The sequence below is a fragment of the Anser brachyrhynchus genome (assembly GCF_964034855.1).
Source record: "Anser brachyrhynchus genome assembly, chromosome: 7".
NCBI lineage: Eukaryota > Metazoa > Chordata > Aves > Anseriformes > Anatidae > Anser > Anser brachyrhynchus.
In genome coordinates this window covers 14,891,234-14,908,186 of record NC_137701.1, presented here as the reverse complement: position 1 = coordinate 14,908,186, position 16,953 = coordinate 14,891,234, and the positions used below count along the sequence as shown (strand labels likewise).

At 50.5% G+C, this 16,953-nt stretch overlaps 1 protein-coding gene across 7 annotated transcripts in view; it reads left to right on the top strand.

Annotated features, from left to right (window-relative positions):
• The window catches only part of NRP2 (neuropilin 2), an 86,837-nt gene extending 70,180 nt beyond the window's left edge, over window positions 1-16,657 (top strand). For 2 of the 7 annotated variants that reach the window (XM_080600367.1, XM_080600368.1), the window contains exons 16-17: window positions 12,523-12,591; window positions 13,260-16,657. In XM_080600367.1, the coding sequence (XP_080456493.1) occupies window positions 12,523-12,591; window positions 13,260-13,513 (323 nt within the window). In that variant the 3' untranslated portion in view covers window positions 13,514-16,657. The other 5 variants (XM_080600365.1, XM_080600366.1, XM_080600369.1 and 2 more) reach the window with 3 other exon arrangements.
• The last annotated feature ends 296 nt before the right edge of the window (window positions 16,658-16,953 follow it).

Here is a 16,953-nt window from a genome sequence, read left to right as displayed (position 1 = left end):
CATGGCTCAGGAGAAAAGCTGAAAATGCACCTTGCAGGCTCCGGGATCACAAAGCAAATAATAAGAGAATTGTGTGGGAGGAATACCTTCCAGCTAGTGGGTCGGGATCTTAGAAGACCAGTCAAGTGTGCTTAAACTGCACTCCATTTGAGAGTTGATGCATCTCACCCTGAAAGAAAAGGCATAACAAGTGGCTGGCAGCAAGGAGTTAGATAAATAGCAGGCTAAAAATGAGAGACATCTTCCAGGAAGCGTGGAGACAAACCGTGGGGAGAACGCACCTCTGGGACTGGTGATTCTCCCACACGGGGTGTCCCGGCGTCAGGGCAGGGATATCTCCCTGGAGAAATGGCAGGTAGCAATTAGGGGGTTGGGGCCAACACCGGTTCTGTGGCACTTGCATTAGATGAGTTTAACACTTGCTTTCATCTGTGCCGTCTATACAAATCCCAGCTGTGTTGCTTGTCTGCAGTGGTTTATGTCAGTGATTTTGGAGAGGAACACGAGCTGTGACACAGCAGTGGCAGAGCAGGGCAGGCTGCTCTAGGAGGCTCTCTGGAGAGGAATTTCCCCTTGTTTCTCAGGGTGAATTTTGCTCCTTCTTGTTTTGGGTTTTCACATCTGTTGCACATCTCTGAAATCACCACCCGTAGTCCTCCGTGCCGGGAAGAGGAGGGGTGGCCCTGGCCAGGCTGGAGGTGTGAGCACAGCAGCACACCCACGTAAAACCCTCCAGACTGCAGGAATTCAGCTGGGTTTCCCCTGACCTGTGTCACAAGTCATGCCTTAATCAGAGCACCCACGAAGTGGACAGGAACAGAGAGAGGCATTGCTTTGTTAAGACAAGAGCCCCAGCGAGTGGATGAGGAAGGGCAAGTGTGTGTGTGGTGGAAGGCAAAGGGGAGTGGAAGAATTATTAAGTTACGAAGATTGATTTTTTTTTTCCATCTCCCTGAGCAGAGAACTTTTCCACAGATATAAAAGAAAACTTCCAGCAAGCAGCAGAGCCAGTAAAAACAGAGCAGATAACATCAGCTCTGTGCTGAGTGGACTGGCAGCTATATTTAGTGGCTGACAGCGTAAAGAAGAACAATCGTTAATGTTGGGAATTGGCTTTGTTAAGAGCTGGAGACAAGCGAGTGTGATTCCTTAATGAGTGCAGTTGCTAAATGAACTCTCCAGACGCTGCTGTCTCCCCAGCAGGGCTGCGAGGTGCGGAAGCGGGGGCTGAGGCCAGGTCCAGCTGCCCCGGTGACTGCACCACCCCTTGGGCTTGCGCCCAGCTGCAGCACTGGGACATCAGGAGTGGGTCAGAGGGGACCAAAGGTCGTCCTGGGCTGGTGAAAGCCTCCAGAGCCCCCGGAGGATCCTTCCCACAAGTAGGATCGTCTGGGTGCACCACACTGCCTCGCACCAGTCAGGGATGTGCAGGGAAGGGTCGGGGGCACAGGCTGCGTACCACGGCACGTCTCCCCTCGTACTCCCACCCAGTGTGTACCAGCCCTGCGAGAGGTCATGGTCTGCAGATCTCTCACTGCAGGAAGGTGCTATGTAAGCGCAGGCTGTCACCAAGTGTAAACACAAGCGGCCCCTGCTCCGAGAGTGAGCCCACGGTGTTCCCCCCGCCCCGGCGCTGTCAGGCTCTGGCAAGGTGTCGCTGAGCCAGCAGGGATGGTGGTGAGACGTGCACCGACCCGGTGGGGCTGCGTCTGCAGCGGGACACAGCAGTGGGTTGGCAGTGAAACTCGGGCTGTCCCACATGCTTGTCCCGGCCCTGTCGGGGGCGTCACACACAGCCAGCCCCCCTGTGCAGTCGGGCAAGGATGTGGCAGGGTGTTGAGGGGCTGTGGGGACATGATGCCTTTGTGCCCCTGTGCCGGGGCAGCAGGCAGAGGGACAGGAGGAGGTGGGGGGCTGCTGCCTCCATCCATCAGCCCAGCGCCGGCACAGCCTGGCCCCCACCACAGGAGGGACAGGGGCGGCTGGGGTGAGATGGGGTGAGGGCGGCGCAGACTTCTCATGAGATCCAAATTTCTTGCCTGCAATGACAAATATGTGGGTGGTTCCCAACCTCCTGCTTTGTAAAAGCAGGATTTGTCTTGTCCATGTGGTTTTTCTTTGTTTTAGTTAGGGGTTTTCTTTGGTGGTTTTGTTTATTGGGGGTTTTTTATTGGTGTTTTAGCTACGCATCTGGGTGCAGTTTTCGTTCTCATTTTCACTCCCTGTGCCCAGGTTTTGGGGAGATGGGGAGTGGAGGAAAGCCTTTTGACTAGCCGAGGGAGCATTATTTTGCCTGATCTCATCAGCTAGCAACAGCAGAAAAGCCATCATCATCCCGACAGTGCAGCCAGTGGCTGTGCTGGCAGGGCAGTGCAGGAGGGGCGGTCAGATGCCCTTGCTGCTTTCCAAGCCGGGTCCATCCTGCACTGTTTTGTTCTTTCCCTTTGGCATCTTCTGAGCCTGTTGAGGAAGCCTGTGCCCTGTGGCAGAGCAAGCCCAAGCCCCTCGGAAAGCTTCCCCAGGGACTCCATCCCCCATGAAGCAGCGGTAAATAAACACGGTGCAGAGGTGCACCTCTCCCAAGGTCCTTACAGCTGGGAGGTCTGAGCCGTGCGTGCAGGAGGATTAGCGCCCGGCCATTCTCCAGCCGTGGGCGTGAGCACAAACACCAGCGCTCCCCTCCCCGCGCCTGCCCGGGACATGCGTGCGGCTGCGGGCTGGCAGTGAGGCTCCACACGTCTGAGCACCAGATGTGCGCTGCCGGCCCGTCCCGGCATGACCCGGGCAGCAGCGGCGGCGTGCCCCGGCCTCCCAGCACGCTGCGGGTGCAGGAGGGGCTCACCCTGCCTGGGCTGAGCCCAGGCGCTGCTTCCCCCTGCGTCCCGGAGGCAGCTGCTTTCCCTGCCCTGGCCGGGTGGGTTTTGTTTGCCTGCATGAATTCAGGGTCCTGGCTTGCTTGAGCTGCCAAGAGCGTGAGCTTCTCATGTGGAATGTCGCAGCCCACGCCACTGCAGGAAGTCAGCATGCATCATCGTGCATCATCGTACCCATCCTTCCGTGCTTTAAAAAAGAGTAATTAAATGTGAGTCTGTGAATGGGGCACCTAGTGAGAAGTGAGAGCAGGTCTGTGTGCCGAGCACGTTCGAAAGAGATCTTCCTCCCTGTCTTTGCCATAAGAATAACAAATGTTTCTCCCTGTAATTTCTTTCCCAGTCTCCTGCAGTAACTTCCTTGGCCATCTGAGATTACACTCTTCCTCCAATTAGAAACGTGATGAGTTTTGTCACTGCTTGACAACATCTGCCATGCGGAGACAAAACCAGGCGGCTGATCTGGAGAAGGCTAAAAAAAAGAGGGAAAAAAACATTTGTTGATGCCAGAAATAACAGTAATAATAGCGTGCATATGGAATTTGCATTGTGAGCCAGGCAGGCTGATTAATTAAAAGGGAAGAAAAAGGCGCTTTGACACGCGGCTCGGCAAACACCAGGCTGCACGCCCCGCTGGAGCACGCCCCGTACCCGGAGGTGGCCCCGGGACCTGGTGTTGCTCGGCGCTGTACTCTTGCAAGCATGTGTGTTTCTGTTTGTGCGTCTGCATGCCTCCCACCTAGCAACCCTGTTCTGTGTCTCCTCCCCAGGGGCAACCCTCCTGCCAGGGACCGAGCCCACAGTGGACACGGTGTCAGTGCAGCCCATCCCAGCCTACTGGTATTACGTTATTGCCGCCGGAGGTGCTGTTGTGGTGCTGGTCTCCGTCGCGCTGGCCCTTGTGCTCCACTACCACCGGTTCCGCTATGCGGCCAAGAAGAGCGATCACTCCATCACCTACAAAACCTCCCACTATGCCAACGGGGCCCCCGTGGCCGTGGAGCCCACCCTAACCATAAAACTAGAGCAAGACCCCAGCTCACGCTGCTGAGAGCCGAACAGGAACGAGAGCGCAAACAAAACACAAAACAGACAGACAGACAGAAACTAAGACTTCAAATTCGTTGCCTCAGTTTTGCACTTTTTTCCTTACCTAGCATACGTGTGAACTCTTAGACATCTCTGTCCCTTCTCCGTCCCCCAGCCCTCCCTGAATCTTTTACAAACTTTAAACTAATGCTGCATCATGGATCGCCAGAAGAGACACACCGCCCCTTCACTTCAGAAGTGAACGCTCCCTTTCGATTCCTTTTCGAGGACTGTTGGGGTGTCGGGTGGGGTTTTTTGTTTTGTTTTGTTTGTTTGGGGAGTATTTTTTTGTTGGTAGGCTTGTTTGGTTTGTTTTTTTCCTCTTCCCAGTAGGCAACCTGCAAGGAGACTTGATGGCGAGCCTGGAAGTGTGTGTGCGGCTCGTGCGCGCGTGTGCTCGGTCTGGGTGTGTGTAAGTGTGCATGGGAGTGCATGTGTCTGCCTGACTGACTGAATGTATATTTAGATACAGCCCCTTTTTAATTTGCTTGTTATTGCTTCTACTTGCACAGGGAATGCTTTTTTTTTTTTTTAATTTTATTTTATTTTATATCCCCCCCTTCCCGCCTCCCCTTGGAAGGACTGGGACACATTTATGGTTAAAACCCTGATTTGTTTACTTGGGGAAGAGAGCAATGCTTTTTTGTTGCCTTATGTAGCTTTGGCTGGGTTTCTTGTTTGATAGCGTTAATGTCTCGGGTGCAAAATAAGAAGAGAAGGCCAGGCTGGACAGTAGGAATGTCCACCTCAGATGGCTAGAAGAATCCAGAGAGGTTCATTCATAGACGTCCGAACAGTAAGATCTCTCCATCTTATTCTTTCTGCAGCCAATGTGATAACACAGCCATTGTTGGGAAGCGGGGGATGACCCTCCTCTTCCCCCACCCACAAGTGAATCTATTTAAAGTTGCCTTATATCAGAGAAGCTCATATTGAATGTTTAGTTTGTATCTGTTAAAGCCAGCCTTAGGGTAACACATAGACTTCAGCAGGTCTAAGGTGGATGCTAAATACTGTAGTTTCTTGAGAGTTGGAGGCTTATTTATTTTGTAAGTATCCTCGCTCTGGGTGCTGATGGTTTTGCTTTTACACAGGGAAGGGGGAGAGGGCTCCTCCTTGTCTTTCTGCTAGAATCGTTGAAGGGACAAGTATAATTCGCCTTTCTGGGTTTTGGCTTTGTTTTTTTCCTCTGCCCAATTCATAGCTGCTGAATCATAAAAGCTGCCAGTTGACTTTCCAGAATGTCAATTAGTTTTGCATTTGCTAATGTTCTGCTTCTTAAAGCGTCGGTAACACCTAGCAAGCAAAGCCTGGCAGGCGCAGCGGGGGGGGCCGGCCATTGCCGCTGCCTCAGTGTGCCCCGACTGTTGAACTGCCCGGTGAACTGTCATGGAAATGCCTTATGTAAATTACTGAACGATGACATGCAAAAGTGGTTCAAATCGTTAACTAATCCGTTTGCAGGCAAAAAAATGTACCTCCAGTGAGCGAGGTTCTCCCTCTTGTTGGTGTTCCTTTGTGGTGAGCGATCACGTTTCCTCCCCCTCCTAAACTTGCCAGTGCTCCCCACACCTCCCCTGCCCTGATTATTGCATAAAGCGAATCCCGGCACACAGCTCCCTTACCGTCCCTGCCGTCTTGAGCTTCCTGTTGGTCTGGGGAAGATGTGGAGACGCAAACACAGCTGCGTGTCTGTGGCATCGGCCCTCTTGTGGCGGAGCCCTGTCCCCAGGGGACCTCTGCCGAAGGGGCTGTCACACTCCCCTCTCACCCCACGCAGCCTGCGTGAGCCCCTCGTGCTGTTTACCAGGCGGGTTTCAGCAGGACCCCCCTCAGCTGCCTCTAACGCAGAGTAGCCCAGGGCCACTTGGGCCAGTGGGTGCTCCCCAAAGTGCGCAGGAGCCCTGCCGGGCAGCAGGGACACCATGCCTGTCCCCACGGAGCCGGGAGGGCCCCGGGGAGCACTGCCGCCCAGCTCCCCATGACGGGGTTCCCCGGGCCAGGCCCTTCCCCGTGAGTCCCATCTCCCTCGGCCAGACCGTCCCTCGCTCAGAGCAGGTCACCCCGTGGACTTTAGCAAGTGTGCCTCGGTGTGTCAGAGAGTGTGGCACCCTGTCTCTAAAACTGAAATCACCAAAGACAAAACAGGTCACTTCAAGGTTTTTACTCCCAGTTCTCCCCCTCTCCTAGAGCCGTGACATCCCCAGCGTTGCCCAGTTGCCTGTGTGTGAAAAATATCTTGTGGAAATTTGAAACTCTTTGAAGATGTATTGTGTGGAATGTAATAAAATGATGATATTTTTATACAAATATCTGGGGTTTTTCTTCCTTCTTTCTTTGCTAACGAGAATGCTGTTGGTCGAAACAAAACAGTGCTGCAGAAGTTGACATTTTCTGTCAGAGCATCGGGGCCGCTTCCTTTTGCCGAGTGATGCCCCCGTTGCTGCAGGGCACAGGCCCGTGGCTCCTGGCAGCGCAGCTGCTGCCTGCCCGCCAGCTCGCTGCACTCAGGATCGGGCCATTAACAGTGGCTTTTAGATCCATTACATTTGTAACAGTCCTTGGTGGGAGTTTTGGGCGGCTGGCCTGATGCTTAGGATCATCTGGGGATTTCGCTAGCGTTGCCTAAGTGCTAAATAGCTCGATGTGACTGTGCAGCTTCTCCCGGCCGGGGCCCCTGGGGACAGGACATCCTGGGGTGGCTGAGCCGCCGAGCCCTGCGCTCAGCCCCCGAGCACCACAAATGATGGGTTAGCCATCACCAAAACTAATGGTGGTGATTGCAATGCGTTCCTCTTCTGTAAAACCCTTTCTGGGCCTCCGCGTGTTTGGTTGGCAGTGTCACGGTGCCCAGGTTTGGAAGGAGTGCATCATCCCCTGCCTGCCCTCCACCCCCATCCGCAGCCCGTTACAGAAACCTCTGCTGCAGCATTGCTCCTTCCCATCTTGAGGAGCACCTTCTGCCCCTTCAGAGGAGGCAGCAGCATCACGTTTCACATGAAATCTATTTTGCTGCCAGTTTGAGAGGTTATTCTTTCCCTCCTACATTTATTTTCCTTCTCTCCTACTCTTTACCCTGGCACTGAGCATAGCTGTGCAGTGAAACTTTGTGGCTTTACTTGGAATTCGGGCCATCAGCAAAAAAAAAAAAAAATCAGCTGTGATCCCTCGCTTTGGCTGTTCAAACACAAAGCAAAGCTGAGGACCCATGCCATTGGGGTGGGGGGTGTAGAGGGACTAGGTTTGGAAGGTTTTTTTTGCTCTTAATTGTACAGCAAAGCCTGTGCACTTGTAATTTGCATTTCGTACACTTCAGTGACTGTCCAAGCAAAATTCAAAACAAATATGCACATGCGAAAAACAGGGAGGGAGAGAGTGGCTGATGGCTTCCCAACAAGGAGGAAAAAAAATCTGTTAAGTAAACAGACGAAAAGGGAGGAATCATTCAGGGTTTAATTATTCCTTCTGCGCACCACAGCCAGATTGACCGGGGAGCTGGGTGCTGCTCAGACTGCAGTACATCACGGAAAGAAAAGCAGCTAAAATTAGCACGTTTTGTTTAGAAAAATTAAATGCAACTTCATGTGGCTGGGATGCAAGCTCCTCTGCAGGCAGCTTCGGGCATGTAGGGGGTCTGGGCAGGCGTTGGCAAGGTGACACGTGGCGCAGGGCTGCTTCCCCGGTCTGCAAGGGCACGGTTTGCTTTTTGTTGGGCAGGGGGCGGGTTGAAATCCCTGTGCTGGTGAAGGCAGGGGAAGGAGGTCGCAACCAGGCTGTGTGGGCTGCACTGGGATTTTCTCCCCTCTAGGAACCCTGTATTAACCCACTGCCTGTCAAGCGCAGTCCCGGCTCAGCCTGTGTTGTCTGAGGCTGGACAGCCGCTGGGCGCTGGGCCATGGCGCTTCCATCAGCAGCTCCGGCGGCCCATGGCAGCAATGCAGGCCTGACCGCCAGCCTGAGGGGTGGTGTTGGCCAGCACTGCCTGACACACAAACAAGAACAACGGGGAGGGTGACAACAGTGTCCGGACACAGGGGGGCATCTGGCTTTTGCCCAGCCGCCGGCCCCTGGGGGAGGCAGTGGCTGTGGTGAGCGTCAGGGAGGTGCCGGGGCCAGGTTAGGCCGCACCAGGACACCTGTCTTCACGCTCGTCGAGGGCAGGGTGCTATGCTTTGAAGGACAGCGCTGGGGCTGGAAATAGCAGCCTGCTGGTGTTGGCCACCATGGCAAGCACCCAGCCTGGCTTCACGTCACCAAAGTGCTTTCAGTGGGGGTCTTCATCTGCCCAGCCGTGCTTCCCCACCTTCTCTGGGCATGGGAAGCCTAAGGGCAGTGAGGGGCATCTTGGTGCCCCCACAATGTAGATCTGAGGATAGGGGCCAGCATTTTTACTGCGCTGCAGAGGGCCATAGATTGAGGAGGAGAGGGTTCTTGTTTGCTTTCCTTAATGCTGAGCTCTAGCCAAAGCATGCTTTTAATTTTAAAATTGGCAGGGAGTTTTGCAAACCAAAAAACATTCTCTGTTTCTGGAGGGGTGGGTGAGGCAGATTTTCAGCTGGAGGTGGAGCGGATGGATCTGAAGAGCGGTTCCTGCCCGAGTGCCGGTGCTGCTGCAAGAAGCACGCTGCTGCCCTCCCAGCGCCGTGCTGAGAGGAGCCGTGTCACGGCAAGGCCCTGGTGGCTGCCCTGCTGGGTCAAAACAAAGTGATGTGTGTTGGAATCACACTGCTGCTGTGGGGAGAGAAGGGCTGGATTGAGCAGAGGGAGAAGAGCGAGGGTGAAGCTTAGGCTCTCTCCACCTGGACTGGTAGCAGTAGCTTCTGGCTGCATGGTGGTGGACAGGGCCCTGCCCTAGTGCAGGGACCCAGCAGGAGGCAGCACTTGGTGCCTGGCGTTAACCCAGGCAAAATTGGTCGAGAAAGAAACAGCAATTTTCTTTCTCAATGGTGGTCATTTGCCTTGGAGGAATGCATCTAAGCTCTTTAAAGTGGGACTTGGGTGTCCTTGCCAAAGCACCAACCCAAGTAGTTCCTGGTTTGGGTCAAGGGTTTCTGTCTGAGGCTGTGGGCACCACTGGCGCTGGCATCAGTAGGGACGTGCCAGGCCGTGTGATGCACCCACCTTGGCTTCGTAGAGGTGAGCTGGCACAGGCGGGTTTGGAGAGCGTGCCAGAGATGTGTGTGTGTGGTGGTGGGAGGCCACAGACCTCCTCCGCTGGTGTGCCTGCGGCCTGCCCTGGCGTCGTGCAGAGCACACAAGCCAGGCCCCTAGCCCACCCTGCCCCGTCCCCCCTGCCACTGCTGCTGTTTTCAAAGAGCTGTACATTAAAGCTCCCTAATCTCTGCAAATACTAATTCTCTCCTCTCTCCCCACGTGAGCTTATAGCACTGTGGTACTTAGGACGCTCCTTGTCTTTGATTAGAATCTCATCTTTCTTTTTTCAGGTCCCATAAATTAGCCTGTTAGCTGGCAGTGCTCTCAGATCCAATATATAACGGCCTTTTCTCAGCATCCGGCTGTTGCCAGCGACATCGCTAACATCATCTTTTCGGCATGAAGGGCTAGGTGCCCAGCCATCCTTCAGCATGTGCCTTTTGCTCAGGAGAAAGCTCTCCTCAAGTTTAAATACGGATCCCCTTAACTTTCTTGCCTTCCATTCTCCGGTGTATTTTTTATTTTCATTTTTATTTATTCCTCTACATTTAAAATGCAAAGTGAATTATGCCAGAAAGTTGCCCTATAAGAAGGACGCTCTCCACAGCCCAGGGAAATACTTTTCCCATTCAGCCCAGCAGTTTGCAGGGCTTTTCTAGGGACTGCTTTCGGGGGAGGCAGCTTTCATGGCCTTCTGCTTGTGACAATATTGCTGAGATTTGTCACAAAGGAGCCCAATTAATGACAAATACCAAGCTATTTGCTGTGACAGGATATCATCTCCACTAGGAACTGTGCTGCGACCACCGGCTTCAATTCCCACAGACAGCCACGCGGCCAGATCTGATTTTGTTAATGACTCAAGAAACCCCAGGATGGAAAAAGACCAGCCGAGTTATTTTTTTTGCAAGGGCAGTGCAGAGCCCTGCGTGACACAACACACAACCCAATAGCAATAACGTGGCATGCAGCAAATGGAAGAATAAGGGTCTACCAACAGCCTGAGGAGAAAGGAGAAACAGCGAGGGGGAAGATATCTTTTAAGCAGAAATTGGAGTCATATTAGCATAGGGAATTGAGAAAATTGCTAGGAGAGCAAATAGATTTGGGGCTGGGTTTTTTGTGTAAGCATTCTCTTTTTTCAAGTTTTCCCAGTGCTCCTTTCTTTCAGGCTTGAAGAATTGGTGTTCTTTCCTTGATTAACTGATACTTTGTTTTTTCTGGCCTTTCCCTCAACACTACCCTGGGAAATAAAAAAGCACCAAATTGCTAGAGTGTTCTCAGACAAAATTTAGAGGAGCTAGAATATGGAAAGGCAAAACACTTCCCACTGCTGCTCCCCTGTACGTGGGCTCCCCTGGCAGACAGCGGTCCAATTTCTGCCTCTGCTGATGTTGACAGGGCCGTGCGGGTGACGCAGTGGGATGGCAAAATGTCACGGCTTGTCCTCCGGCTGAGGACCAGCGAGGCAGACAGCTTTGTGTGTGAACTGCTTTGCAAGTTATTTTCCACATGTTCGGCTCTAAATGTTTGCAAGAGGCCCTCAGGCAGTTCTACCAGCCCTAAGATGTTGCCATCTGGGCCTGTCAGTTCTGGAAGTGTTGAGAAATCACGTGAAATGGCTGCTAAAGTGAGGGCTTGTTGTACACCTATGTTTCTTCAACAAACTACCTGCAGCATAGTCACTTAATTCCCTGACTCACCAGATGCAAAGCTCAACATCAGGAGGGGCAGGTGCTGTGTTTTGTCTGTTCATGTTGCCAGGTTCACTTGAAAATTCAAAGAAATCCCTTAATCCTTTGAGTGAGGAGGGCAAAGGACACTTCTGCAAGAATGGGTATTTGGGAAGCTACCAGTGCAGGGGATTATTGCTGTCAGTCTCTGATGAGGAGTCCCCAGTGAACCAAGGCTGACATGCCCTGGGTTGCTGCTGCTTGCCACAGCTTCCAGGACAGTACCAATACAAGTTAAGCTTTAGACTTGCAGCTTTAGACTTCCTGGGTAGGGAGCTGGTCAGGGATGGGTGAAATACTAGGTGGTTCAGTGAATGCAATGCATGTTTTCCCCTTCAGCACGAGATGCTGCCATGCTGAATCGGAGGTGGGGTGGCCACCAGGGTTCCAGAGAGTAAGGTGGCATTTGGGCAGCATGGCACTCAGCAGAGCTGCCCTGCTCTCAGAGCGAACCTCGAAATGTCGCTGATAGGGATTGGCCCATACCATTGCCCATGACAGCAAAAAAAATGCATTTGATGATTCAGGAGGCCTTTCCCAGCCCTAAAGCTTTGTGCAAATACATGCAAGTATTCTTTTATATGGTTTCAAATAATTTCTTCACATATGGCTTTTTAGGAACAAGTTATGTTCTTTGGGTTTAGTTGTTTTTAAGTAATCTCATAAAACTCTTCTTGCTGTTTCTGTACAAGACACAAAATAGCCTTGGTTTTCAACCACAACTATTTCAAGGATGTGACTTCTACTGCTTTCTAGCAGTCCCTGATTTTCTGCATTCCTGATCTGTTGAAGGTGCCTTCTCAGCCGAGGACCCTGAGTTACAGTCGGCTTTGAAAAATCTAAGCAGATCGAAATGAAAGGGCATTTTCTTTTAGAAAACTGAAAGGAAATGTGGTTGCTATACATAGAGATAATGCTAGGAAGACTACACAAAAAAATAGCTTTTTCTCAGATTACAGCATGTGCATTTGGTTACTAGTGCTTGATCTGTGCTGAACAATAAAAAGAAATGTCATCACTAAAAGGAATTTGATCAGAGAGATGTTAACATAAATGCCTAGATGTGGATACCCATATGCCACTCTCCCCATTTCAACCAGCTTTTGCATTAAAACATGTAATGATGATACATGGCTTCCTCAAATTATTATGAATTTATCTGAAACCCAAAGAGAAACTGGGTCATTGGAGCTCTGTGTCCAGTAAGATGTATGGAGAAAGATGAAAAGTAGAGAGTGCTAAATGGATCTAGCATTAGTGGCAAGTAATGATAGGCACTAAGATCCTATTCAAAGTTATAAGGATAATACCCTTGAGCATGTTAATAGTGAATTATAGCCATTATGTAGGCACCAATGACAATATTTTAGTGCTATTCAGGTTATCTGGTTTCTTTTACTTCATTCTCTTTTTTTTTTCATCTTAAAAGCTGGTCATTTGGCAGTTGTGAAATGTGATGTAGCAGGAAGGTCCTATTCTCTTGAGTGCACAAACATACTCATTGACTTTGGCCAATGAAGGAAAAGGAAGAGCTCTCCCTCCTTCTGTGAGGAAGAGCCTTGCAGTAGTTTAACTATTGTTTTCTTCTGGCCAGCCTCATAGTCCAATGACCGGTGACGATAATGCCCCCAAAAGGCCTCTTTAAACAAACATTGCTTCCCATTTTGTTGTTCTAGTGAACTTCCCAAGAATGGAGGATGACTTTCCAATCCCTGAGCAAGACTTTGAAGACAACGACGATACCGGTTGGTACTGAAAAGCCACGTGGGCTATTTATCTGGGGGAACTTGTGTTTCAGTATTAGATGCTACAGTTACTCACAAACCTCAGCATTAATGAGGTTTAGGAGCTAGACCATGCTTGAGAACATGCACTGAACCGGTGGCTTAATGTCTGGACGAAGACATTAGTTTTCTTTTCTTGTTTTCCTTTTTCAACAGCAAGCAACCTTGCAAAGTCAATATATTGTATTTGTGTTAGGACAAGTGGAACTGATCTTTCAAGCATTAATTGCTGCGTGTGTGGCATTTTGACTTGTAAATGGAGAAAATTAAGTCTGGGATCTGTGACAGGTTGTTGCCATAGTTTTGAACCCATTGTCACTTGAGGGGCCAGAGTTTCAGTGGGTGTAAAATGCTAGCATGCCATTAACATAGCCTGAGGTGTAAAACGGAATTAGGGAGCTTAACTTTCTTGGCATTTAGTTGCTTCATAGTAATTCTGGACCTGGGTTAGAGAGCCCTGCCAAGACATAGCTGTGGGGGAGCATATGATCTTGTGAGGCCTTCACAGCTCCAAGTGAGAAATGCTTCAAGGTGAAAAAAAAATGATCCCTGGATAATAAGTGCCCATTCCACTGCAGATTACTTTGGATCGGATAGGAACGACACACTGTTCTCTACTAACTCTCCAGGAACCCCGAAGCTGGAGAAAGAAAAAAGCTGGCTCTACACCCTGGATCCGATCCTGGTGACCATCATAGCAATGAGCTCCCTCGGCGTCCTCCTTGGGGCCATCTGTGCTGGTCTGCTGCTCTACTGCACGTGCTCGTACGCAGGGCTGTCCTCGCGGAGCTCCACCACACTGGAGAACTACAACTTTGAGCTGTACGATGGCATCAAGCACAAGGTCAAGATGAACCACCAGAAGTGCTGCTCGGAGGCCTGATGGGTGCCCTGGGGATCACCCTTGGCGTTGCGCCTGGTGAGGTGGGCTGACAGGGGGTTACTTTTTTTGCTGTTTTCTATGGGAACTGAATGCCATAATGGGAAACAAGCGGCGTGGGAGGTGCAAGGGGAAGCACTGCTCCCACCGCCAGGTCCCGTCAGCGGGTCGCACTCCACCAGGACCGAGCGGGCGTCCCAGCGAACCGGACTGTGCCGGGCGAGGGGGCACCAAGACCCTTGTTTGTTGGTTCATCTTCATTTTCTGCTGATGTGAGTGGCTGAAACGTGGTGAGGGAGGCTGGTTTACCTTTCGGATGTGAGAAACTAGTTGTCAATCGTTATTTTCCACTTCCTTTCTCTGATGAGTTGCTGAGAAGGCTGAGGGCTTTCTTCAGCCGCCCTGTCTTTAGAAATGACACACACGCACACATGGAGACCCTGTCCATTTTAGACCCTGTCCAGATACTGGTTTGGCCGTAGTATTTGTGCATTTCATACAAAACCCAGGAAGCTGCAGTTTCCAGTCCTGCATGTAAAAGCCTGTTGTTACCTTTCACTTTCCTTCTCCTGGCAGGGGGGGAGAGATAGGATGCTGGGTTTGGTGTCAATGGTAACAACAGCGCTTTCTAAGTCATTAAGAAATAAAATAGAAAGGAACCCTATGTGTAGAAGCACCTCTTTGAGAGAAGCTGAAGAGCCTTAAAGTGATTTGTGAATAAGAGCCATTTATTAAATCCAAATCTTGGATTGAAACAGCCGAGGCCTTCATGAGGAAGGCCTTTCTTTGAATCTCCCACCCTTCTTGATCCTGCCCTTTTTCCTTTCCTTTTTTCTTTTCCTTTTTTTTTTCTTTTATTATTTTATTTTTTTATTTTTGTTATAATGAGAAAATTGCAGCAAACAAAAGACAGAGTCTGCCAGGTTCCCTGCGCTCAGGCATTCAGAAGGGAGCTTCGCTGGGGCTTGGACTCGAGGCACGGCGCCAAGGCCTCCCATCGGTGCCAGGGAGGGAAGACGAAGGGTAACAGAGGCCGGAGCTGTGCCTGCTGCCCCAGGGAGCCCTGCCATGTGCCCCCTGCTCCCCGGGGCTGCCGGGCACAAGCTGGCACCGCCAGCACCTATGGACCAAATTGCTGCCATCTTCTCATCCCCTTCAGAGTAGACCGGCACCGCTCCTGGTCAGTAGCAAAAACGTGGTTTTATTTCTGAGCTGTGTTTTGTCTTAGTTTAAACAAGTGCCTTAGAAGAAGTATTTTTCCTCCATCTGGTGACCAGTGCTGTATCGAACAACAAGTGAGGTCTTCATCCTTCCCCGGCAAGATGCTGTTCTTCATGGCTCGATGCTGGGCGCAGCCCGGCCGAGGAGCCTGGTCCTTCTACTTTCAAGTGGTCTGGCTACATCGTCCACAGCTGACACCTCCCCACCCAGCTGTGCTGTGGAGAGGAGTGCTTGGAAAACAAGCTAATGGAGAAAAAGAGTTCAAATGCTGGGCCCTAAACCAATGCCTCCATTTCCAGGTTAGTACAGATGGATTGCCCGTATCAGCTTGCACATACATAAGGAAGAAACTTTTCCAGCACGCTGGATTTGTTTTTTTCAGGAGCTCTTCAGAAATACCTGTAACATCCTGGCTTTACATTTTGGCTAGCATAATATTATGGGTTGGGGATGGATTTTTTTTCTCCTTACTAACTGCGGAGCACTGTAGGTGTGATGTGCTGCAAAGCTTGGTTTACACAGTCCTTGCAAACACATCCTGCAGCAGGCCAGGTGTTCAGGAAGATGAGCAACATCTGGAGAGGAGATGAGCACGGACAGTGCCACAGATGCTCCGTGCTGCTGTGGGAATAGAAACATTTGTCTAGTGTTTCATGAAAAGCTCCATCAGACAGTAAGTTTTTAGACGGAAAAAAAGACTTACCCACTCTAAGAAGTATGCATGTTTTACTGGTGAAGCAGATGCTAGCAGCTGTGTCAGCCAGACATCCACATTTCATACACACACACACAGACTCGGACACACACACAGTCCTTTATTTTTTTAATTCATTCTGTGTGCCCGACAGGAACGGCAGTAAGCCTATCTCAGATTCTCCTCTCAAGTCACCTTATTTCTTCTGGCATTCTTCATGTACAAATTCCACATGGGTGTTTTCCTATACGGAAGGAATGTGGGCAGTAAGAGGAAATGTACCAGACCATTTCAAAGCTGGATTGCTGCTGCTCGATGGTTTTATCCCTTTCAAATCACAGGAAAGGGGAAGGATGAATGGAAAAGGACCATACAGTAGAAAAGTCAAATTAGGCAAACAATAGGTGAAAATATATAATTAAAAAGGTAACGTTATGGTGTCTAGTAGGCGTACAGAGAGAAGAGTTCGTATATACATATATTCAGAAATAGTGTGTTTGCACACGCACGTGGATTCTCTGTATGTATCGTGTACGTGACTTATTCCGTGGGACTGACTCGTGTTGCTGTATCTCTTGATCCGGGGCAGGAGAGCACGGCTGGTCCTGGCGCTACCTTGGCATGGGCCTGGGGAAGCTGCGCACGGGGCTGGAAGCGGCCGCCCCGCAGGTACCGCTGGCCCCTGGCAGGTGGTGCAGGGACCACGCGTGCACTTGCTGGGCAGGAGCAGGCCAATAATGCTGCAAAGCCGATACCTCACTTACCTCTGCTGGGTGCTTTACTGTTCTACTACAGAAAACTGTGTTTGATTGTAACTTCAACAGGGAAAAAAAAAAAGGTCATCAGTGCATTCAACTCATTGCATCCTCCTCTGCAAATATATTAGGTTTGCTGATCTCAATTCCCTTTGTGAAATTCAGAAGAATAAAAAAAGAAATCAGTGTTAATGCCTTTGCTGAAATGGGCCATTGCCTCCACACCCTTCTAATGGTGAGGACGTGTGGCCAGCAGGCGGGCTGCAATGCGGAGTGATTTCATTTTGTGGGAAGGTGCTGGGGCTGAGCATGGGAATTAAACCATTAAGAAATTATATGCAGAAATGGAACTTCTCCAAGGTTTGCAGTTCAAGGTGTTTGACCGTTCACTGGCTGAGCCAGGACTTATGGACTTAAAGAGCTTTTACTGTGATTCTTCGGTGTAAAAAAAAAAAAAAAAAAACAGAAAAAATCAAACTGTGTTTATATGATTTGTACAAAAACCTTTTAAAATTACTATTTAATAAACATTATGGTAGAGATTATGTCTCAGTGGCTTTTTTTTGTTTATGGAAGAAGAACAACAAGAAAACGAAACCAAGAACTTTGGGCAGCCCAAAACCCCTGGGAAACCGCAGCACGGCTGGAGGTGCATGGCCCTGGGCTGCCTGTCACCCCACGGCCACACACATCCTCCCCATGACATGGCCTCTCCTCCCCGGAGCCAGGGAGGGCACAGAGGCTGTTGTTTCTGTAGGAAACACCACACTGGA